Source organism: Pipistrellus hanaki, assembly GCF_964339955.1.
Source record: "Pipistrellus hanaki genome assembly, chromosome: 2".
Taxonomy (NCBI): Eukaryota; Metazoa; Chordata; class Mammalia; order Chiroptera; family Vespertilionidae; genus Pipistrellus; species Pipistrellus hanaki.
The window spans coordinates 56,131,752-56,155,906 of NC_140504.1; the positions used below are offsets into that span (position 1 = coordinate 56,131,752).

The following is a 24,155-nucleotide window of genomic DNA, read 5'->3' on the forward strand; positions in this document are numbered from 1 at the left end:
GGATGCTTATTTAGGTTGTTGATTATAAAGCTTTCTTCATTTTATAATGTGAGCATTTAGATGTCAATTTTTCCCTAAGTAGTACTTGGTTGCTTTTCATAAATTTTGATACATTGTGTTTTCATTTTTATGCAATTCAACAAATTTTCTGATTTTCCTTGTAATTTCACCTTTGACTCATAAATTACGTATTTTTTCAATTTCAGTATAATTTATTTTGTCCTAGTATCTGGATAAATTAAAGGTAGCAAATCGTGCTCAATACTATTTAGGCCTCATTTTAGGTTCTTTAAACTACCTACGAATTTGTAAGTATGAGAATTATATTCCAATAACTGGGAAACAACCCATGATTTATTTAGAAGTTGATTTTTATAAATATTTTATTACTTCTTAGATTTCTTTTCGTTATTTGGCTCTAATTTAATTCACATTCTTTGTATGATTTTAATTATTTTTAATTTGTTAAAGTTTATTTTGTATCTCAGAATATGGTCTACTTTAGTGAATATTCCATGTACACCAGAAAATAATGTGTATTTCACGATGCTGGGTAGAGTGTTCTAAAAATCGGAGTTATGTTTACTGGTTAGTTCATAAGTTCTTTATTTAGGGTTTCTATATTTTTACTGATTTTTTAAAAACTGATTTTATCTGTTTGTCTTATGGATTTGTTACATGTCATTGTTAATGACAAAAGAGTGTTCCATTCTCTAATTATGAAACTGTCATTATAAATTGCAACTGTTTTTTTTTTCCTTCCTTTTTCTTATTTCAGTTTATCAGTTTTTGCTTCATATACTCTGAAGCTTGGTTGTTAGGTGCAAACACAGGACTATTATACTCTTGATGAATTGACCCCTTTGTCATTATTTAATGCCCCTCTTTATTCCTATTTTAGTGACCTAGCTCTTCTTTGGTCACATGTTGCTGCTTTTTCAAATGACCCACAAGAGGCAAGGTCTTATTGTATTTGCTGGGCATCATTGTATTTGGTGTATCTTTTGACAAGGACCTTATGACGGTCATCTCATAAGCAACTGTCCAGGTTATAGGTGACTGTTTTGGTCCAGTTGTAATTCCTGGTACAATCACTTGTAGCTGGTGTGTGAATGAGATTCTGTGTCACAAACCATGGTGACCCATGTTTAGGGAACTGCTTTATTCTGTTTCCCTGCAGGGAATTGTGGCTGTGGTGGTAATCATAAGGTCATGTCCATCGTAACATTGCAAAACCCGATTCTGTGTTTGTGGCTTGCTTCTATAAATAGCTAATTATAATCCCATTACTCACTAAGGTTTCCAAAAGGATTTGCAAACACAAATGCCCACAGGAGTCAGGCAGGTGTAAATTGGGCTATATGGTAGAGTAATAAGAAATGGTGGGGATTGTGGGGAGATGGAGAGCTCATGCTTTGTCTGTGGGGCAGCACGAATAATTTGCCATATGAAATGCAGGCCCAGTGATACCAACTCTAAAGATAAGCTGGCCATCTAGAGTTTTGTATTGTTTAATTATAAGCCATTCAAACTATTAAAAACTCTGAGAGGGACATATAATATAGCACAAGCAAAATATAGCCTTGCCAGACCATGGTCACCCCTGTAAGGGACTTTCTCATTGTACAATATTAGAACACCTATTCTTGAACCCAGATATGAACTCAGGAGAGGGGCAATGTAATAGGAGACTTGCTAATGAGGATTCTAATCACATTCAAATCAGTTGTCAGGTGCTATTGCTGAGTCAATGTCACCCACATATTAGGGATGAAGGGGCCCAGAAGGCAGATGTATATGCTTTCTGACCATCTGAAAAGTGACAAGGGAAGTGTTAATGTAGAATATGACATTGGTTCAGGACAAGGCTTCATGGCTTCCTCTGTACCTGATCGCATCTCTGAACCTGCTCTTTGGAACTACACCTGAGGAAATCGTTTCTATACTCTAGTTCCCTGGCATGCTGATTGCCCTTGGTATGCTTCCTGAGGAAAAGTCAGTGAGAAGGCACTGCAATGGCATCTAAAGAGGGACTATAGCCGAAACTGGTTTGGCTCAGTGGATAGAGCGTCGGCCTGCGGACTGAAAGGTCCCAGGTTCGATTCTGGTCAAGGGCATGTACCTTGGTTGCGGGCACATCCCCAGTAGGGGGTGTGCAAGAGGCAGCTGATCGATGATTCTCTCTCAATATTTCTAACTCTCTATCCCTCTCTCTTCCTCTCTGTTAAAAATCAATAAAATATATATTAAAAAAAATAAAAAAATAAAAAATAAAGAGGGACTATAATACTATGGAAAAGTAATGTTCTAATACCATGGGACATGTATGAGTGTGCATTGCTTCAGCCAGAAGATAAGAATGTAGAATTTTATGGTAGCCTATTTTTGTATACCAACAATGAACTACATTGTTTAATATGGCATGAATGAAGTCTAGATGTGGCCATGATCCTACACATTGATTAATGTAGTTGACTAGTGCATAATAAAGCCATCTACATAGATAAAATTAACCAGATATTTACTCTTCACTTAGTTTAGTACTATTTTGATGACCAAAGCATGCTTTAATGTCCTTTAACATAAACATTATTTTTAATTAAGATGGCAGCATTTTTTATCTCATTTTAGCACTTTGTATATTCACTTTGTATATTTTGTTTTAAATTCTTTATCATCTAAAGTACCGTATTACATATATTATTATATATGTCTCCTTTTCCCCCATTGACCTCTGCCTGCCTCTTACACCCCCCAGCACATGCCCTCATCCCCCTAGTGTCTCTGTCCATTGGTTATGCTTATATGCATGCATACAAGTCCTTTGGTTGATCTTTTACTCACCCTTCCCTCCCCTGCTTTCTTTTTGAAGTTTGATGGTCTGTTCGATGCTTCTCTGTCTCTGGATCTGTTTTTGTTCATCAGTTTATGTTCATTATATTCCACAAATGCGTGAGATCATGTGATATTTATCTTTCTCTGGCTGGCTTATTTGGCTTAGCATAATGTTCTCCAGGTCCATCCATGCGGTTGCTAATGGTAAGAGTTCTTTCTTTTTTACAGTGGTATAGTATTCCGTTGTGTAGATGTACCACAAGATTGCAGTTTTTAAAATACAATGGTATAATACAAATTATAAAGGTAGATTATTTTACCTAATTAAAATTTGATTAAAGTATGAAGATATCTGTTTTTAAAAATTGCTACCATAGTAGAAACCTGGATATTCTATAGTTTCCTTTAGAAAATGGAGTAGAGCATAGAATTTTTATAATTTGAAAAGTATTTCAGTCTGATGGGATCACAAAACTGAATTTGAATAGGTTAAATGAATTTTAACATGTTTTTTATATGCAAGAAACAGTACTTATGAAGTCATAGGGGAATCATAAAAGCCATTAAACGTTTTGTGGCTGCTGATGTTAACATTTTGGGTAAATAGACAACACAGATCTTCCCAAATGCCATGAGATCCTTTTGATGCTTTGCTGACTACATTCCCAGAGGGATGTGTTCTGTCAGCTGGGCTGATCCTGAAACATGAGCACACACGTCCCTCAGATAGCAGCAAACACTCTACTTTGAAATCTCAGTTGGATTGCTTGGGCCAGCTCTCATTCTGAACTTTAGGTGTTCTGGCTCTGATCTGTAGGGGAGATTTCTGTCCTTCCAGCATTATCACTGTAAAATATCCTCTGTTCTCTTGGTTATGTGTATAGTGTGTGGATGGTCCCTCTTAAGATTTTTAAGAATCCTTTGCTGCCAGCTTATTTTTCTCTAACATTATCTCTTGGTCTGAGATATTGTGAATTTCTTTCTGCTTTAAATCTTGGGAAATAAGAGCCTAAAAAAAGAGTACAGACAACTGTTACATATGATTTCAACTCCTCAGAGGAAACAAGGCTATGTGCTTATGTCTTTCATATTTATTTGCTAAGAATTATTCAGAATTCATAAGTTGACTTAATTTTTCTTGGGTGAAGTTACTAAGAAAAACGTTGCAAATTCAGCTCTTAAATTATTCATTTTACATGTAAATATTGCATATTGCAAGATATTTTCAATGACTTTTTAATCCGTTATTTAGTATTAAAGTTTAAATTCTTGCATAGAATTTCAAACATGGAAATGCACTCTAAAAAGAAATAGCTTTTAATTTTTTGTTTTTGTTTTTGTAAGCTAGAAAAAAACCAAAAACCCTGTGCATTTAAAATGTGAAAAAACACCCATGTAATTGTTGCTGAGTCTTTCTAAGAAAGTTTTTTATTATACTCAGTTGAATCAGTATATTAAATAGGAATGCTGAGACTCAACCACAAAGCGACTTTACTTTGTTTTCCATATCCCTTTAAATTTATTCAGAACCAATTATTTCCATAGAGGTAAACTTAAGCAGGTCACACAACTTTTTTCTGATCACTCTGAGTTTTGAAATAGAGCAAAATAAGAAAATCTCAATTTATAAATAGAAATATATGTATAGTTCACAGAATGCCAGTGATCCACTCTCTAGGTTAGGGGTGTCGAACTCAATCAGAGAAGGGGCCAAAATCTAAAATCCAGCCTAAATCGCGGGCCGAATGGTTTACTGAACAGTCATAAACTGACAATGTCATAAACTGACAGCGGAGTGCAGTGATGACAGCGCGGTGCGGGCCACATTGCAAGGCCTGGCGGGCTGGATTTGGCCCGCGGGCCTTGTGTTTGACACATGTGCTCTAGGTCTACCTCTAGCTTCTTCTTATTGGAAGGTTCAATAGCCATTGGACAGAATCTAAGATGACCCTGCACTGGCTCTTTATTCAGGGAATGTAGGCCCTTTTGGTGGGAATGGTATGGGATTTACAGCACACCATAGGCACACCAGAGTTCTAATAAAAAATGCTCTCCATAAAGTCCCTTACAGATGTTTATTCCTGACCCAAGTATTCTCTGTGTAGTCCTAAAAGTTTTATAGTCATCAAAATCTCTGTTTCATATAGATTTCTGAAAGCTAAAGAGCAGAGCAGCATTTTTTCAAAAGTTAACTATTTCTATCCATATGAGACTAAGGAGAGCAGATATATTTACAAATAAATTGAGTTTTTATTGCTCAGTGCCAGTTCTGTTGGTACAGAAATATCACTTCACCCAAATCATAATATCCATATATAGAAAAGCCAAAATGACCGCTGTGATACACAGTGACCACCAGGGGGCACTCATTGCAGGAGCTTCCCCGTGGTGTCAGAGTGCTCTCACAGTGGGAGTGCACTCAGTTGATCGACCCATCCTGACAAGCCACTCCCTCCTCAGTGGGCCTGCGGTCCAATCTCTGGAGAATGGGCCAGGTACTGATGGGCCAGTGCCGCCTGCACGATACTAACAGTGCAGCCGGCCTCCTGGAAGTGTCAGAGGGATGGATCCAGATCCTGGGCCAGCAAGGGCGTCCCACTGCCCACCCTGAGGGCTAATTACATCCTGGTCCCAGTCCCCCATGCGGACCCCACATATGCACGAATTCGTGCACTGGGCTTCTAGTAAGTAATAATATCATTAATTTTCTGAAATATAGTATTTGGAACACTTCGATGTGGTTGAAAACCTATTTACTGGAAATCAGAAAATGCAGGTCCCAATTTTAAGACCTTTGCTATCTCTTTGGACCCTAGTATTTTCATGTGGAAATTGAATTAGATCAGTTCAGCAGTGTCTATTTATTGAGTTTTTATTGAGTAGTTACAGTAATGAAGCTCTTGATGCGCTTTATACTAAGTGACGGTGTTAAATAATCACACTAATGCAAGTATGATTACAAGTTTGGATAGTGTTCAGAATGAAAGGAACAGTATTTTATGAGACCCAACCTAGGCTGAGGCTCTTCTGTGAGAAGGTAACGGTTGAGCTAATATGAAGGATAAGTAGGAGGTCACTAAGTAAGGGTATTGGGGTGAGGAACAGAGCAAAACAGACAAAACAGAGGACAGAGCAGAGGCTCTGATTGAAGAAGTCAAGAGAAATTTAGTCTGTAAAATGGATCAGATTTGATCAAGGATTGGGTTTGGGGGGTGATGAGAGAATGAAGGAATCAAGAAAGATTTTTGAATAAAAATTGATAACCTGATGATTGATCCAGCCACTCACTAGTGTAGGGAAGACTTGAAAGGAGCCAGACATATAGTGGATGCAGGCACAGGGGAAGATCAAGTTTTATCTTGAACAAGTTGACTTGAGGTGCCTTTAAAATTGCTATATAGAGATATCTAGGAGGCACTTGGATATAAGAAGAGAGCTTTGTGGTTAGAGAAGTTTGGAAGCCATTGTCACATATATAAGAATTGGAGCCATGATAATGGATGAGTCTATAGAGAGAGCTCAGAATTAGAAGGCATCCATTTAATAGCCAGGCATAGAAAGGTGAAAAAGCAAAAGAGACAGACATTTTCTGTGATATAGAAAGAAAGCCAGAAGTAAATTATGCCACTGAAGCTAAGGGAAACATGTGTTTCAAGAAAGAGGGGGCACGGTGATTACTGTTTGATGCTCCTGAGAGTCCAAGAATGATCATGAGTCGTGAAGGTATCTGAGAAACCTAGGGAGAACTCTATTTAAGAAGCAGTAGTGGCAGGGGTGCATTGGAGATGGAATAGGGAGTCACTGTGGAGAGAGTGAGTATAGACAACTCTTACAAAAAAGATTAATGATATATGAGAGAGGGGGCAGTCGCTGGAGAGGACTGTGGAGTGGAGGGAGGGAGGGTTTTTTTTTAAAAAAGTGGAAATACTTGAGGATGTTTAAATGCTACCAGGAAGGCTCCAGTGCAGTGGGAGAGGTTGAAGCTACATGAGAGGCAGCAGTCTCTGATAAGGGTGCTAAGGAGGCCTAGAGGATGGACTATGACATGTATGCCCAGATGAGAGGTTGGTCTTAGATGAGCTCCTTTAATCTACCGTGTTTCCCTGAAAATAAGACATCCTCTGGAAATAAGACCTACTTACAGGTTTCCTTCTGAGTGAAATATAAGGCATCCCCCCGAAAATAAGGCTCCCCCCTCCCCAGGCTAAACATGAAAGATTTGGTCCACTGATTCTGAAAGAAATCCAGTCACAAGAAATTCACCAGGAAATTTAGGAATTGGATTGTTATGATGATGTTCCAGAAGATGATGACATGATTGTCATTGAATAAATGAGTAAATTCTTGATACTGTAGGATTCACAGTTTGTCTGGTTTGTGTTGACAACTACTGTACTACCATACCGTATACAGGTAATAAATTTCCTTTATTTTCATTTAACAATAAATGTGTATCATATTCTTCTTCATGGAAAAATAAAACATCCCCTGAAAATAAGACCTAGCACATCTTTGGGAGCAAAAATTAATATAAGACACTGTCTTATTTTCGGGGAAACAGGGTAACAGGCGAGAGGAAGAAGAGGATGAGGCAGATCAAAGCTGATTTGTGGCTTTGGAAGCAGGAAGTTGAGAGGAGGTTTCCATTTGATGGTTTTACAAAAAAATCCATACTAGTTTTACATTTTGTGATTGTATGATATAGTAGTGACTGATTTCTGTGTGCTAGATATGTGTGGTATAATGTGTGATCTGTATAGATAAAGTTCTAGGATTTGAATCCAGGCCTTACTATTTCCTATGTGACCTAGAGCTGTGTGCCCTTGAGCTGGTTTTGATTCTCTCTGGGCCTCAGTTTCTTCTGTAAAATGGGGATGATACATTATAGGATTAAATGTAGAAGTGCATGTATTTGTTTATGTATAGTGCTTAAAGTGGACTTGGTATTTGGCCAGTGTGCCATAAATGTCAGCTAGCAATAGCCCAACAGTCACTGTCAGCCATCAACATCTGGTACTGCCCTTATCATTTCTTTTGGATGATGTGCTGGTAGTATTTAGCCCTGTTGAACAGATAAAGCAACAATCAGAGATTAAGTGATTTCTTTGGAGCCACACAGCTAAATAGATGAAAGAGCCAGATTTCAAACTAGATCTGTCCAGCTACAGACCTACACTTTTACAAGTTCTGAAAGCAACTTATCTAGAATATTTCTTCTGTAGTTCTCTTGATACTTATACGTTCAGGATTAACCTTACATAAAGATGTGAAGTTGATGCAGCTGAAGTTGGTCTTTCATAGCTTATCTCCCCTGATCCTCCCCTCCCCCCCAGCAGCCACCCAGAAGATTGCTCTCCACAAACATACCTGCTCTGCTTTCCCCAGCTCCCACTCCTGTCATGCAGTTACTCTTCATTTCCTGAAATCCTTCCACATTATGGTAGTTTTCTTTCCCATCTACATCTTTCTCATTCATTATTAGTTGTTTTTTTAAAAAAATATGTTTTATTGATTTTTTACAGAGAGGAGGAGAGAGGGATAGAGAGCTAGAAACGTCGATGAGAGAGAAACATCGACTAGCTGCCTCCTGCACACCCCCTACCAGGGATGTGCCCGCAACCAATGTACATGCCCTTGACCGGAATTGAACCTGGGACCTTTCAGTCCGCAGACCAAAGCTCTACCACTGAGCCAAACCGGTTTTGGCTCATTCATTATTAGTTTACTAGAGGTCTGGGGCATGAAATTTATACACAAGGGGGCGGGGTCCCTACACCCTCTCCTGCACCCTTTTCTGTACCCGCTCCCAATAGGGGACCCCTCAGGAGATATCCTAAAATGGCAGTTGGACATCCCTGTCATAATCTGGGACTGCAGGCTCCTAACCACTTGACTATCTGCCTGCTTGATGCCCTTAACCACTTGCCTGCCTATCTGATTGCCCCAACTGCTTGCTTGCCTGCCTGATCAGCCCTAACCACTCACCTGGCTACCTGATGGCCCCTAACCCTTCTGTGTGCCTCCCTGATTGCCCCTAACCACCTCTGCCTCAGCCCCCGCTGCTGTGGCTTAATCCGGAAGGATGTCCAAAATGATGTCTGGAAGGTTGTTCAGCTGTCTGGTCTAATTAGCATATTATGCTTTTATTGTAGATACTGGCCATTTTTTTTTTTCTTTTTAAAATTTGTATCAAAGATTGTATGAGTTCATTTGGAAATGAGTAACTTGAGGGTGGAGGGTATATATTCTTCTGGGGAGGTTAAGTAGGGAACATTCTCTTCCTTGGAGTATTATCAGAAGCATGAAATTATGGAAGTTTTGTCATCAGTTTGGCTTTTACACTTATTCTTAAAAACATCTCCATGGCATCTATTCTAATCATGTGCGATGTCGTCACAAGATGGCCACCACAAAAATGGCCACCCACAAGATGACCCCCACAAGATGGCTGAGGGCACAGCAGAGGCAGGGCCCAGCAGACGCTCTGCACCGTGAGGCCTGGGGATACCACAGCTCCGTTTGGTGTAGATGAGGCAGGTCTCGAAGTCTCAACCACCTCACGTGGAAGAGGCAGGTCCCAGCAGAGGAGGCGGGTCGCAGCAGGGGAGGGAAGTTGTGGGAGATCAGGCTGGCTGGGGAGGGAAGTTGTGGGCAATCAGGCTGGCAGGGGAGGGCAATTGCGGGTGATCAGGTTGTAAGCAGAAGTGGTTAGGGGAAAACAGGCAGGCAGGCAGGCAGATGAGCGGTTAGGAGCCAATGGTCCCGGATTGTGAGAGGGCAGTCATACATCCCCCGAGGGGTCCCAGATTGGAGAGTGCGCAGGCTGGGCTGAGGGACCCCACTGGTGCACTAATTTGTGCACCAGGACTCTAGTTTATAATAATCATTCTAATACATATTCCCTTAACCCACTTCTCCCTGATGATGCACTTGTTCCTCTGGTCATGCTGGTTCTGTGATCACATTACCTGCCCGTTCTGCCTCTTAAAACCCGAGGTTCCTTCAACTTTTTTTTTTTTTTTAAACTTAGAGACTTTCCCTAGTGTTGTTTAACCTAGAGACTTTCCCTGATGTTATAAAGTACTTTGTATTCTACCACATATGGGGCTTGTTGTATGAAATATTCTATCTTGAAAATTTAACTCCTAAGAACACTATCAGACTGTATGTGAAGAACATGAAGTTCTGTTTAAGGAAGGTGTTATGTACATTTATTTTTGTAAACTCAATGTAATCATAACAGTATTCTGTGCTACTTTTGGGGGGAGAATTGAGATTATACCACTCCAAAATAAAACAGTTTGAGATACTGCCATGGACCTAATGTATTTTTCGTGATTGGAATAGCTTCTTTGTTGGCTCTCCTTAACGGATTTTAATCTCCTGTTAGTCCCATACTCTGTAGTCCCAGGGTTACATTTAAAGTATAAAATTCAACAGCCCAGTTTTAATAGTTTCCCATCACTCTAAAAAGTGCTTGAATCTATTTGCATCGGTCCCTCCTCCCTTTTCTCCAGCCAATGTAACCACTGATTTGTCTTTAGATTGTTGTCTATAGATTTGTCTTTGCTGGACATTTTATATAAATGGAATAATAAAGTATGCTGCTGTCTTTTGCATCTGATTTCTTTCTTTCAGCAAAATACTTTTGAAAGACTCATCATCCATGCTGTAACATGTATCAGTAGCTTATTGCTTTTTATTTCTTGTATTTAATTGTATGGATATTCTACATTTTATTTATCCATTCACCAGCTGGGGGATATTTTTCCATTTGTGGGTATGAAATGAATAACGCTGCTATGAACATTCACAGACAAGTCCTTGTGTAGACATACACTGAGTGGCCAGATTATTATGATCTCTGAACGCATAATAATCTGGCCACTCAGTATTTATCCAATATAATAAAAGGTTAATATGCAAATTGTCTCCTCGATCAGGAGTTCAACCAGCAGGCAGGCCAGCTAACCTATGTCCCCTCCCCCCGGCCAGGCTGGCTGAACCCCACCTCTGCCCATGCATGAATTCATGCACTGGGCCTCTAATATATATATATCTTACCTAATAATAGACAAACATGTAAATTGACCATATCTCTGCTACACCCACAGCCAATGAGAGTGTATATGCAAATTAGAAGGCAAAAAATGGTGGCCGTCCAGCTGCTCCAGGTGCAGAGTGGTCAGGCAGGGCAGAATGCCTGCCATGAGAGGGAGAGTGAGGGGTGAAGGAATTTATAGCAGTGGAGTGCTGCGAGGAAGATGGCTGACTCTGGCCAGAGTCTGCAACAAAGATGAAGAAGGAAGACTCTGGCTGGAGCGAAGGCCTGGGTCCCAGGTGCCAGAGGAAAACCAGTGCTGGAAGCCAAGGGAAGGAAGGCATACACACACACACACACACACACACACACACAGACACACTCTGAGTGGCCAGATGATTATGTGTTCAGAGATTATAATAATCTGGATACTCAGTGTATTTTCATTTTATTTGTTTAGATTCCTAGGGATGGAATTGCCATGTTGTATAGTAAGTTTATGTTAAACTATTTAAAAAACTGAAACTATTTTACATTTCCAGCAACAGTGAGAATAGTTTCAGTTTCTCTACATCCTTGTCAGCACTTGATTTTGTCTTGGGTATAGCCACTACAAGTGGGTGTGTAATGGTATCTTATTGTGGTTTTAATATGCAGTGCCCTAATGAGTGATAATGTTGAGCATATTTTATCCATTTTAATAGACTAGAGGCCTGGTGCATGAAATTCATACACTGGGGTGTGTGTGTGTCCCTTAGCCCAGCCTGCACCCTCTCCAGTATAGCACTCCTCAATGGGATCAGGCCTAAATGGGCAGTTGGACTTCCCTTTCACAGTCTAGGACTGCTTGCTCCCAACTGCTTGCTTGCCTGCCAGCCTGATCACCCCTAACTGACCTTCCCTGCAGGCCTGGTCACCCCCAACTGCCATCCCCTGCAGACCTGGTTGCCCCCAACTGCCCTCCTCTGCTGGCCTGGTCACACCCAACTACCCTCCCCTGCAGGCCTGGTCCCCCCAACTGCCCTCCCCTACAGGCCTGGTCCCTCCCCCCCCCTCCTAACTGCCCTCCCTGAGGGCCTGGTCACCCTAACTGCTCTCCTATACCTGCCAGTCACCCCCAACTGCCTTCCCCTACAGGCCTGGTCCCCTTTAATTGTGCTCCCCTGTAGGCCTGGTTCCCCCCCCCCCCCAACTGCCCTCCCCTGCAGGCCTGGTCACTCCTAACTGCCTTCCCCTGCTGGCCTGGTTGCCCCTGACTGTCCTCCCCTTCTGGTCTGATCACCCCTAACTGCTCTCCCCTGCAGACCTAGTTGTCTTTAACTGCCCACCCCGCTTGCTGGCCTGGTCCCCCAACTGTCCTCCCCTGCAGGCCTTGTCCTTCCCAACTGCCCTCCCCTGCTGGCCTGGTCACCCCTAACTGCCCTGCCCTGCAGACCTGATCGCCCCCAACTGCTCTCCCTTTCAGGCCTGGTCCCTCCCAACTCCCCTCCCCTGCTGGCCTGATCGCTCACAACTGCCATCTTGTGGCAGCCATCTTGTGTCCACATGGGGGTGGCCATCTTGTGTGTTGGAGTAATGGTCAATTTGCATATTACCTCTTTATTATATAGGATTGTTCGTCTTTTTATTATGGAGTTGTAATAGTTCTTTATATATTCTTTAAACAAGTCCTTTATTAGATATATGGTTAACAATTTTTAAAAAAATATATATTTTATTGATTTTGTACAGAGAGGAAGGGACAGAGATAGAGAGTTAGAAACATCGATGAGAGAGAGTCATCAATCAGCTGCCTCTTGCACACCCCCTACTGGGGATATGCCCGCAACCAAGGTACATGCCCTTGACCGGAATCAAACCCGGGACCTTTGAGTCCCCAAGCCGATGCTCTATCTATTGAGCCAAACCAGTTTCGGCTACAAATATTTTTTTCTAAGTTTGTATCTTGCTCTTTTTTTTTTTTTTTTTTTAAATTATATATATTGAATCATTCAAGTTTTAAAAATTTTAATGAAGTCCAGTTATTGTTTTCTTTTATGATTTATGGTTATTGTGCTATGTTAAGATCTCTTTGACTAACCCCAACTCACAAAGTTTGTTTCTAGAAGTTTTATATTTTTAGCTTTGTGGCACATTTTTTTATTTTTAATACTGATCTGAGGATGTGTTTATTGATTTTAGAGAGGAATGAAGGGAAGGAGGGAGGAAGGGAGGGAAGAGAGAGAAGAGAGAAGAGAAAAGAGAAAAGAGAGAAACATTCATTGATTGTCTCTGGCACATGCCCTGACCTAGTTATGCGCCCTGACTGGGGATCAGACCTGCAGTCTTTTGGCATATGGGATGATGCTCCAACCAACGGAGCCACCAGGCTAGGCCTAGGTCTGTGGTACACTTTTAGTTGACTTTTGTTTGTGCTATGAGACAAGAGTCTGAGTTATTTATTTATTTATTTATTTATTTATTTATTTATTTTTTGCATGCTAATATTGAATTGTTCCAACACCATTTATTGAAAAAAACAATTCTTTCCCACACTTAATTGGCTTGCACCATAGTTGAATAGCATTTGACCATAAATATAAGGGCTTATTTAAAGTATAAAATTCAGTTATCTGGTGGTCTGTCCTTGTGCTAGTACCACACTATCTTGATCACTATAGTGCTATAGCAAACTTTGTATGCACATAGTATGAATTCTCCAAATTATTTTTCAATATTTTTTTGACTGTTATAGCACTTTCCATTTTCTTGTGTTTTAGATTTAGTTTGTCAATATCAACAAAATGCCTGCTGGGATATTCACTGGGATTGCTCTGAATCTATAGATTATTTTGAGGAAAATTGGCACTTTAACAATATTGAATCATCCAGTCCTCATGAACATTCCAAAGCTGAATATGTATTTAGTCTTATTTGATTTATTTTATCAGCATCTTAGAGTTTTTAGGCTATAGTTCCTGCAAATATTTTGTTAGATTTATGTATAAGCATTTAATATTGCAGTTGTGCTAATATAATAATGCTTTTAAAAAAATTGTCTCATTTTTTCATCCCCCATCACTGGGTCAAGCTTTGCTCAAACCCTTTCAATTGAATTCTCCTATGTTATATTTGAATCTGGCCAAATACCAAATAATGACTTACAAAATAGAATAAGTAGCCTCTGCTATTTTTCATTTGTAGTTACTAAGAGGTAAAGAAAGGGATGAATAGTTTCCATTACTTTGTCTCAGTGACTGGTCAGTAGTTGTTTAGTTGAGACTGTCACAGTCTGTATACATTATGAATCACATGAAAACGCAGCTCTCTCTGTCCAGAAAGGGTGAGCACATAACCTCCTGTTGGTTCTTCCCTAGGTGTCACCATTTCCCTGGAGGTCTCAGAGAGCCCTGGCAGTGTCCAGGTGGCCCGGGGTCAGACAGCAGTCCTGCCCTGTACTTTCACTACCAGTGCTGCCCTCATCAACCTCAATGTCATTTGGATGGTCATTCCTCTCGCCAATGCCAACCAACCTGAGCAGGTACTTCTATGCCATCCAGTGCTGCCTCTAGGAAATTAATCTTTTCAGAGGAGCCAGGTAGGAAAGCATCCCCAGGACATGCGTGAGTTCTAGAGAAGGGTGGCATGCTCAGTGTGCACTGCCTGTGCTGCTTTAGGTTCTACTCCTGCTTTAAGTCAACTATCAGAAGAGACGTTCTAGAAAAATTAACGGATGTCAAGGGGCTCTGAGAATTTTATATAGGAACCTGAAATTTTATAAAAAAATAAAATAAAAAATCACTGACAGAAAATGCCAAAACTGATTATATACCAAAGCAAAATACATTTTGAAAGGCAGGGACTGAAACAAGGTGGATGAGAAAGTACTTTTTAAAGATTGTGATGATATTAAGAAAGTAGTACTTGTATTATTTGGCTAATTTTACAGTATTTTAAACAAATCCATCCGGCATACTGAAGTTTCAAACAAATTAGGGTACATGAAAATAGAAGTTATTTCCTAAAAAGGTGTATCAATTATAGGCAACAAACCTATAATATGTGATAGCTACTGCAGAAAAGAATGCTCAGAAGATTAATGCATTGTGATTATGACTATACTTTCATTCCCAGAGTTAATTATTTCTTTTATGAAGCTTTCCTGCTTCAAGAAACTTATCACTACCTAAAAATATTTGATAAGCTCCATTTTCTGAAGGGAGCTGTCTGGCAGGAAAGGGTGAGGACATAACCTCCTATTCAATCCTCTGTAGGGGGAACAAGTAGATTTAATTGGAACTTCTTGGATTTCTTTAAACTGTGGAACTTGTGTAATTGGACTGAACCTTTGAGATCATTTTGTTCAACCTCATCATTTTAGGAGCCAATGACTGAGTCAAACAGGCAAAGAAAGACTTGGCCACGGTTATGCAAACATTTACTGGTCCAGTTGGACTAGAACCAAGTCCCCCACTCCCAGCCCTAAGGGCGTTTTGCAGCCCCACTCCTCTAAGCCCCCTCCCATGGATAGTTAACTTTGATGATAGAAATTGATATAAGAAAGCGATCATGGGCTTATAACTCTCCTTTCCTTTCATGACATTCATGTATATTCAATTATTACCTGTGATATATTATGTGACCTAGTAAGCATAAGAATAGCAGCACTCATTTTTTTAAAAAAACATTCAATTTAGATATAATTTTTTGAACCAGTAGAAATATTTATTGGCTGATAGTAGCATAGCATAAAGATGTTTTCTTTATTCTGATGAGTTAGGTAAGGAAATAATGTTATTCCAACTTGGTATGTAAAATTTAGAATCCCTGGATACTAACAGACAGGTGTTACAGTAAGAACTTGGTGGAAGCTCTAAGTTAGAAATAAAGTTTTCTAATGTTTGGTGCAGTCTCCTGTTTACTAGGTAGTTACAGTTACATGTCCAGAAGGAGAGGCAGTGGCCAGTTTACTGACTTTGCTTTCTTTTGCAGGTCATCCTGTATCAGGGTGGGCAGATGTTTGATGGCTCCCCGCAGTTCCACGGCAGGGTGGGATTTGCAGGCACCATGCCAGCCACCAATGTCTCTATCTTCATTAACAACACTCAGCTCTCAGACACTGGCACCTACCAGTGTTTGGTGAACAACCTTCCGGATAGAGGGGGCAGGAACATTGGGGTCACCGGTCTCACAGTTTTAGGTGAGTGACAGCAAATGTCCCAAGCACTTGGGCTTTACTTACAAATCTCCTCTCAAGCACGTTTACTGCACTCACAGTCCGCTTGTGTCCTTCTCATGTCATCTCTCCGCCCAGCCCACGTCCTCTCTGCTTCTCCGTGCTGCTTGGTCTCCCCCGCCAACCCCTGCCACACTCCATTTTAGTAGCTTTCTAAAGTTCACTTCCTGGATAAAGATGATATATTGATACAATACCATCACAAGTGGCCTCTCACTTTCCTTAGGACTGTGCAAGAGAGGATGCATTGCTGAGAGCAAATTAAATCAAGAATTATTTATGAGTATGAAGCGGAAGTTTCAGCCCATGTGAAAATAGTTAACTACTTCATCATGTCTGTGTAACTCTGAGTAGGCTCACCAGTCGTTGGTTTACACTTCTTGTCCTGGCATGATTTTAATAATACCTCCTCTTACTCTCAAAAGTATCCTTATTTAAATGAGTTATATGATCAAGTTGGTCTTAATACCAAGACCAAATAGATTAGGGTCTTTTCCAAGGTTATATAGATAAGAAGCACAATAAAGTTAAGATTAAAATGTAGGTTTCTTTACTCATATTAGTGTACTTTCCATTTTACTGGCAAGTTAGACTAATACTTAATTTATCTCCACTTTTAAACATGTTTTATTTCTCAGTTCCACTGCCTCTGAAGTAAAACACTCCCTCCGAAATGGATGCTTATGGCAGAAGTGGCTAAAGGCAGTTCATTTGGGGAGACCAAGGAAGTACTTAGAAAAGGTTGATGCTTTTGATGGCCCTTCATCCTACTTAAGTCTCAGAACCTGCTCCCATGCTCCTTGGCAAGCTCTTTCCCCATCTCTTCCATTATTGAGTCACTTGAAGACACTAATGTTGGGGGCTCTTGACATTTTTCTTCCTTGGGTGAGGATATGCCAAAGCCGCGGTGCCTTGTCCTCCCAGTTTTTAAACAGATTAAGAAAACTAAGAACCAGGTTGGAGAATTCTGTCCTAGAAGTGTCATTCATTCTAATATATTAAAGTTGTAGATTTTAAGATATTCATGAGTACTATTGGAATTTAGTATTATTCTGATGCTTATGCCTATAAGTTAGCTAACTAGATTCCCACATTCTCCAAGTTTATTTATTTATTTTATTTTTTAAAGGAAGGGACAAAAAGCCTTTAATTTATTTTATAATTAATGCTGCCTTCAAAGAATTATGTTGGTTTCCCCTCATAGCATCACAGTGGCAATGTTGAAGACACTAAACTGAGGAGATTGGTTTATCCTATCGTAGCAGGTAGGGTACCCTGAGATTTTTTTACTCTTCCTACCTATAGGTTACTCTCATTGTCCTCTTTTCCTCCACCCACCTTCTTTCCTGTTCTTCTGTGTACTGCATTTATTTTTCATTCTTTTATTTAGTCATTCATTCATTCATTCGTTTTTGTAAGATGGAATACATTTACTGAAAAGCCATTAGCATTACAAATACATCATTTCTTGGATTTATTCTCTACTGCCTCTATTTCCTAATAAGAGACTCCAAGCCATGAGCTTACTTTCTTTATATTTTTTTGCTTGCTTGTTTTTTTTTCTTTGTTTTTGTTTGTTTGTTTGTTTTTTGGCTATGAATCACCACCTCTTTTCTTTAGTGTTTTTTTCCCCACTAATTTTTTATTTCATGATCTTTGTGTCCTCATCCGCCTTAATGATTAAAAAATGTGTACTGTATTACTGTCAAGTAGTAGGTAGATTTGAACCTTTCCATGACTTCCCCTACCACAAAGCAGCTTAGGTATAAAGTAGGTCTGCCTGATTTTTGTTTGTAAAGGACCTTGTTGAGGTGATCTTAGCCAGAGTGGAGCTGGCAGGGTAAGTGGTTGCTCTTCCTTGAGGTATTTTTCTCTATAAGTGGCCTCTTTCAGTAATGAAAAAAATTCACTGTGGTAAAATACATGTAACATGAAATTTACAGTGCAGTGCAATAGTGTTAAGTACATTCCCGTTATTGTGCAACTAATCTCCATAACTACTTTCACTTTGCAAAACTCAAACTCTGTACCCATTAAACAACATGCCACTCTACCCCCAGCTGATGGAGACCACTGTCCTACTTTCCGTTTCCATGAATTTGATTACTCTAGATACCTCATATAAGTGGAATGACATTTTGTCTTTTTATGACTAGCCTATTTCACTCAGCATAATGTCTTCAAAGTTCATCAATGTTGTAACATGTCAGAATTTTCTTTTCAAGTCTAAATAATATTTCATTGTACGCATTTCACTTACCCATTCATCTATCTATAGAGACTTGGGTTGTTTCCACCTTGTGGTATTGTAAATGATGCTGCTCTGAACATATGTATTCAGCAGTGTTTTTAAAGGCAATATGTTGAGCAAAAAATCTCAAGGATTCTTTAGAGGAAGCAGAGTGAAAGCAAGCCCATAAGATACCTCAGAGAGTGTAGCCCCTTTTACATACTTGTTCCCTGCTGACTGACGTTGTAGGCACCCTGTGAATGGTACATGACTGTCACTGGCTTCACTCAGGTGGTCTCCTGGTGTATGTGTTCCATAAGCAGTGAGGTCCTAGCGTACTGAATGTTGGATCTCACCTCTGTCATCGTTTGGCTTGTAGTGACTGCATACTTTGCTGCTTATTCTTCCTGTTATAGTTCCCCCCTCTGCCCCTCATTGCCAAATCCAAGGATCCCAGGATATCGGCAGCGATGTCATCCTGCTCTGCAGCTCTGAGGAAGGCATTCCTCGGCCAACTTACCTTTGGGAGAAGTTAGACAATACCTTCAAGCTACCTCCAACAGCCACTCAGGGTATGTAGTAGAGTTTTGCTTAACTCATTGAATTAGTTATTGTGGAAAATTTCGATTCTAAAACTCACAAAGTAATAGCTTTCACAGATTTTGAAAAAACACACACTGTATTTCTAACTGCTGAAAACGCTATCTGGATCATTTTGTGTTTTCAACTATAAATAGAACAAAACATTGTATTATATCTTCTCATTGCTGATTTTATGAAATACAGATTATTCAGTGGTAACTATATAAGGAAATTCTGTTCCATCATAGTGAAGATTTTAAAATAGCTCAGTGGTAGCTTCTTTGTGTTGTTAACTGTAAGATAATCCTTGAAGTTCATCACTGAGAATCCACTTCCTACTTGAGATGCAACTGCCTACTTTTATATGAGGAACACCTGCATGGTCATGGAAATCATCTTATTTGCAGCCTCATGTCTAATTAGAGGAGGGAGATGGGAAAGAGAACAGGAAAAGACCCCACCGATCATCTAGGAATTGATCACACCAGACAGATAAACATAGGGAAGGCATGGATATCACTGATGGCTTTCTACATGTTAACCCAGCTATTTATATTTGATATGAAAAGAAACACCCCTGAAAAAATTGAGGAAATTTTATGAAATAATATTAGGAAAATTATAGAATTATACTTAAAGTCCATTTTTAAAAATTAGGAATTAGCAGTCTCGAGTTTTGCATCATCAATAATACAGAACATGCTTACTGTAACATTTTCAGGACAGATGTAAAAATCTTTAAAAAATTGGTAGTTGCCCTAGTCAGTTTGGCTCAGTGGATAGAGCGTCACCGTGCTGACTAAAGGGTCCTAGGTTCGATTCCGGCCAAGGGCAGATGCTTGGGCTGCAGGCTCGATTCTCCACCTCCCCTCAGTAGGTATCGTGCAGGAGGAAGCCAATCAGTTATTCTCTCTCATCACTGATGTTTCTATCTCTCTCCTCTCCTCTCTGAAATCAATTAAAAAAAATATATATATATATATATATATAAAAGAATTGGCAGTTAATGGAGAGATCTAAAACAACCTTAATTATGTCTGATTAGTATGAATTATGGAAAAGGAAAGTCCTAAGTTGTATGTGAAGTTAGACATATTAAAGAACCAGGACCACCAACTTCTTAAAGAATTTGTTAGTTTTCTTTCAGAGTCACAACAGAAATATCAATGGACCACCCATCACCTTTAAGTCCAAATGTCATTATTTTAAAACATTTCTTTCAACGTAATACCTTTTGTTACTCTAATAATGATTATTACAATATTGTTCTCTACTGATTTTTTATTGGTAGGTGTTTTAGCCACACTGTGGGCTAAATAGCTTTATTTCTGTACTAACTTGTTGATCTCACCATTATAAATGATATGTTTAAAATAGAACTTGTCTTCAAATCCTGAAATTATTTTCAAATTCTAGATTTTTCTGTTACAGTTTACCTCTTTCAGCCTGTGTTGCCTTTTGTAAAGTAAAGGGGTTAAACAGTATACTGAAGATGATATTGCTCACCTTAAGCTTTTATAATTTATAACATTTCTTTGAAATACTGGATTGAGTTTGGAATTACAAATGAACATTTAAAAGTGGTTGTAAGTTGTGAAATATCTGTAGAAAGAACTTTCCATACCTTGTTTATGAATAAATATATATCAGTCAAATTAAAAATATTGATTTAGAGAGGAAGGGACAAGGAGAGGGAAATAGAAACATCAATGATGAGAGAGAATCATTGATTGGCTGCCTCCTGCACACTCCTTACTGGGGATTGGGCCTGCAACCCAGGCATGTGTCCTTGACTGAAATTGAACGTGGGGTCTTTCAGTCTGCAGGCTGATGCTCTATCCACCGAGTCAGGCCAGCTGGTGCACAATTTTTGATATTTTCTTTGCAACTTGAATATTCTTTGGTTCTTTGGGTATAAAAGATAATTGGAATGCAAAGATGAAAATGTTTGTCTTTTATAATTCAAACTGGATCGGTTATCAGAATTACTTTAGATAATTTTATGTTTCATAATAATGCACATTAAATGTGTCTGAGTTTTAAGTCTACCTCTTGATAGCTATAAAAATAAAATAGATCTCAAAATAACATTTATTCTCAACATATTTTTTTCAGAAGATTTACTTTACTAATATGTTTGCAGTTGCTTAATATAAACTCAGGATGCATCTCTGAGAAAAGAATGTTTGACACCAGAGGAAAGCACCCCAGATGTCTCATTAGTGACAAGGGCATAATATGTGGGAATTAGCATTGACCTTGTATATAGGGGCCAGCTTGAAGACATTTCTTCCAGCCAAATCTGAGACAATTTGAACATTAAAATAAAAACATAATCCATTGAATAAAATGAGAGTCCCTGCTGACATACATAAATAAATGGGGGATAAAGGAAAGCCAGTAGAATAAGGGAAAGCCATTTTTTAACAGTAGAATACCTATTACTGTATATAGAAGGAATGGTGGAGTTAGGAAAGCATCACTGATGTCAAAATAATGAACAAAAGTTTGATAAGGAACAGGATATTTACATAGTTCCAAAATATGTCTCCACAAATTACTTATTAGTTGCACAGAAAAAAATAATACAATTGACCCTTGTACAACAAGGGATTGAATTTACAGGGATCCTCTTATATGCAGTTTTTCTCCAATAAATACTATAAATGTATTTTCTCTTCCTTATGATTTTCTTAATAGCATTTTCTTTTATCTAGCTTACTTTATTGTAACAATACCATGCATAATACATATAACGTACAAAATAAGTGTTGACTGTTTAGGTTATCCATAAGGCTTCTGGTCAACAGTAGGCTACTTGTAGTTAAGTCTTGGGGGAGTAAAAAATTATATGCAGATTTTCTACTGCTGGGGTGTGTGTCAGTTCTCATAACTCCTGTGTTATTCAAGGGTAAGCTGTGACTCTATAATAGAGACACCTGGTGGATACCACTTTTACCAGGTGATCAAAGTGAACATCTCTATATATAAAAGCCTAAACGACTATTTGACTGGTCACTATGACATGCACTGACCACTAGGGGGAAGATGCTTAATGCATGAGCTGCCCCTTGGTGGTCAGTGCACTCCCACAGTGGGAGTGCCACTCAGCTGACCGACAGGTGCCAGATGTCAGGCTCATGGTTGGTGAGCATAGCTGCAGCATTCCAGCCCCATGGTGGAGACAGGTTCCATGGGGCTGGAATGAATGGGAGCTGTGAGGCTCCTCCTAGGCCGCCTGCTGCTTCATGCACTGCTATATTCCTTGGGGGATGTTGGACTGGTCTACAGGGATTGGGCCAAAACTGGCAGTCCGACATCCCCTGAGGGGTCCTGGATTGTGAGGGGGCACAGGCCAGGTTGAGGAACCCCACTTGTGCACGAATCCATGCACCGGGCCTCTATTTATTAATATTATTAGAAGGTGTTATCCTGTACCTCCTAGTATATATACTGAGAAGGACACAACTTCATTGCTGTGGTATTCATGTCAAACACACAAACTGAACCCAATCAGGAGGAAACATCAAGTGAACCAAAGGGAAGATAAACTATAGCAGATGGGAAGAGACTAAGGAGATAAAACAATTAAATGCAATGTGGAATTTTAAATTAGAATCTGGACAGGGGAAGAAATAGCCAAAAAAGACATTATTGGGACAATTGGTGAAATCTGAGTATAAACTGTGGGTTAGATAATTCTGCTATACCAATGTTAAATTTCTTGATGTGGATGCTTGTCCTGTGATTATGCGAAGAATGTTCTTAGGAAATACTAATTACTTAGTTGTAAAGAGGCCCAACTCACTTAAAAATATGTTTATTGATTTCAGAGAGGAAGGGAGAGAAAGAGAAAGATAGATGATGAAGGAGAGTCATGGATCAGCCTGCAACCTAACCTAGCATGTGCCTTGCCTGGAAATTAAACCTTGACCTCCTGATTCATGGGTCAATGTTCAACCACTGAGCCACCATGGCTGGGCTTCAACTCACTCTTAAATGACTCAGAAAAGTATTTGTATGCTTAGTGAGAAAATACAAACCTATGGGACAAAATATGAAGATGTTGAATCTGAGTAGATGTTGTACAATATATATAGTAGAGTTCCTTGTGACATTCTTGCAACTTTCTGTAAGTTTAAAATTATGTCAAAATAAAAGTTACCCAAAAGTTCTCATTTAGTTCATATGTGGATAGTCAAGAGATGAGTAGATTTAGAACCAATATCCTAGGAAGTACACTTCATTTTCATATGGAGAAATAACAGTGGATTCAGTATTATCCTTTTAGTGTCTACTTTTGAATTCTAAGGTAAGTGAAAACTGTGTTTAAGATTGATATTACTTCAAGCAAAATGTAGCCCTTGGTCTGTGCTTCTAAGGCTTGTACAACTGGCCCAGGTTCTCCAGAAACATAATGCATGAGAAAGTTCAGCAGCCTCTGCATCAGGGGTCTCAAGCAGGGACAGTTCCACTGGGCAATGTCTGGAGATGTTGTTGATAGTCACAGCTGGGAGGAGGTGCTACTGGCAGCTCATGGATAGAGACCAGGACTGCTGCTAACAAGTATCCTATAATGCATGGGACAGAATGAAGAATTTTCCAGATCAAAATGTCAGTAAGTGAATTACATTAATAGATTTTCAAACATTGCAACATCCTTACATTTCTGAAATAAAGTCTGATTATTTTTAAACGAATTGCTCCATTCATAATCCTAATGTTTTTAATGGAATTTTTGCATCTGTAATCATAAGTGAGGAGAATGGCCTGTGATTTTTCTGCCTTCTATTGTCCTTGGTTCAATTTTTGTATCACATTATACAGTGGCCTCAAAATGAGTTGGACGGCTTTTCTTCTTTTTCTATTTTCTGCAGCAGTATGAATAAGATAGAGATTATCTGATTATTTTGTAGAATTTGCCTAAGCTTTGCCTTGCTGTTACGTTTTGTTGGTGAATTTTTTATTATTGATTCAGCTTCTCTAATGGTTTAAATTTATTTGATTTTTCTCTACCTGTTTTAGAAGCAGAATAAGTCATTAGCTTGGTAATCCTGATGCATGATTCTATGTAATCTAATAATAAAAGGGTAATATGCTAATTAGACCAGACGTCTTCTAGACATCATTCCGGATGTCCTTCCTGACAAAGCAAGGGCCGGAGGGAAGCCAGTCTGGAACCTGGGTGCCTGCAGGCTGCCCAAGGGAAGCCAGCCCGGGTCCTGGGTGCCTTATGGTGGCCAGAGGAGGGA

General features: G+C 39.4%; 1 protein-coding gene across 2 annotated transcripts in view; it reads left to right on the plus strand.

Moving 5' to 3' along the window:
- Positions 1–24,155, plus strand: part of IGSF11 (immunoglobulin superfamily member 11) — a 120,234-nt gene that overhangs the window by 89,097 nt on the left and 6,982 nt on the right. For both annotated transcript variants that reach the window (XM_084871687.1, XM_084871688.1), the window contains exons 2-4: positions 14,233–14,396; positions 15,848–16,055; positions 18,738–18,893. In XM_084871687.1, the coding sequence (XP_084727813.1) occupies positions 14,233–14,396; positions 15,848–16,055; positions 18,738–18,893 (528 nt within the window). The remainder of the gene's footprint in view (positions 1–14,232; positions 14,397–15,847; positions 16,056–18,737; positions 18,894–24,155) is intronic.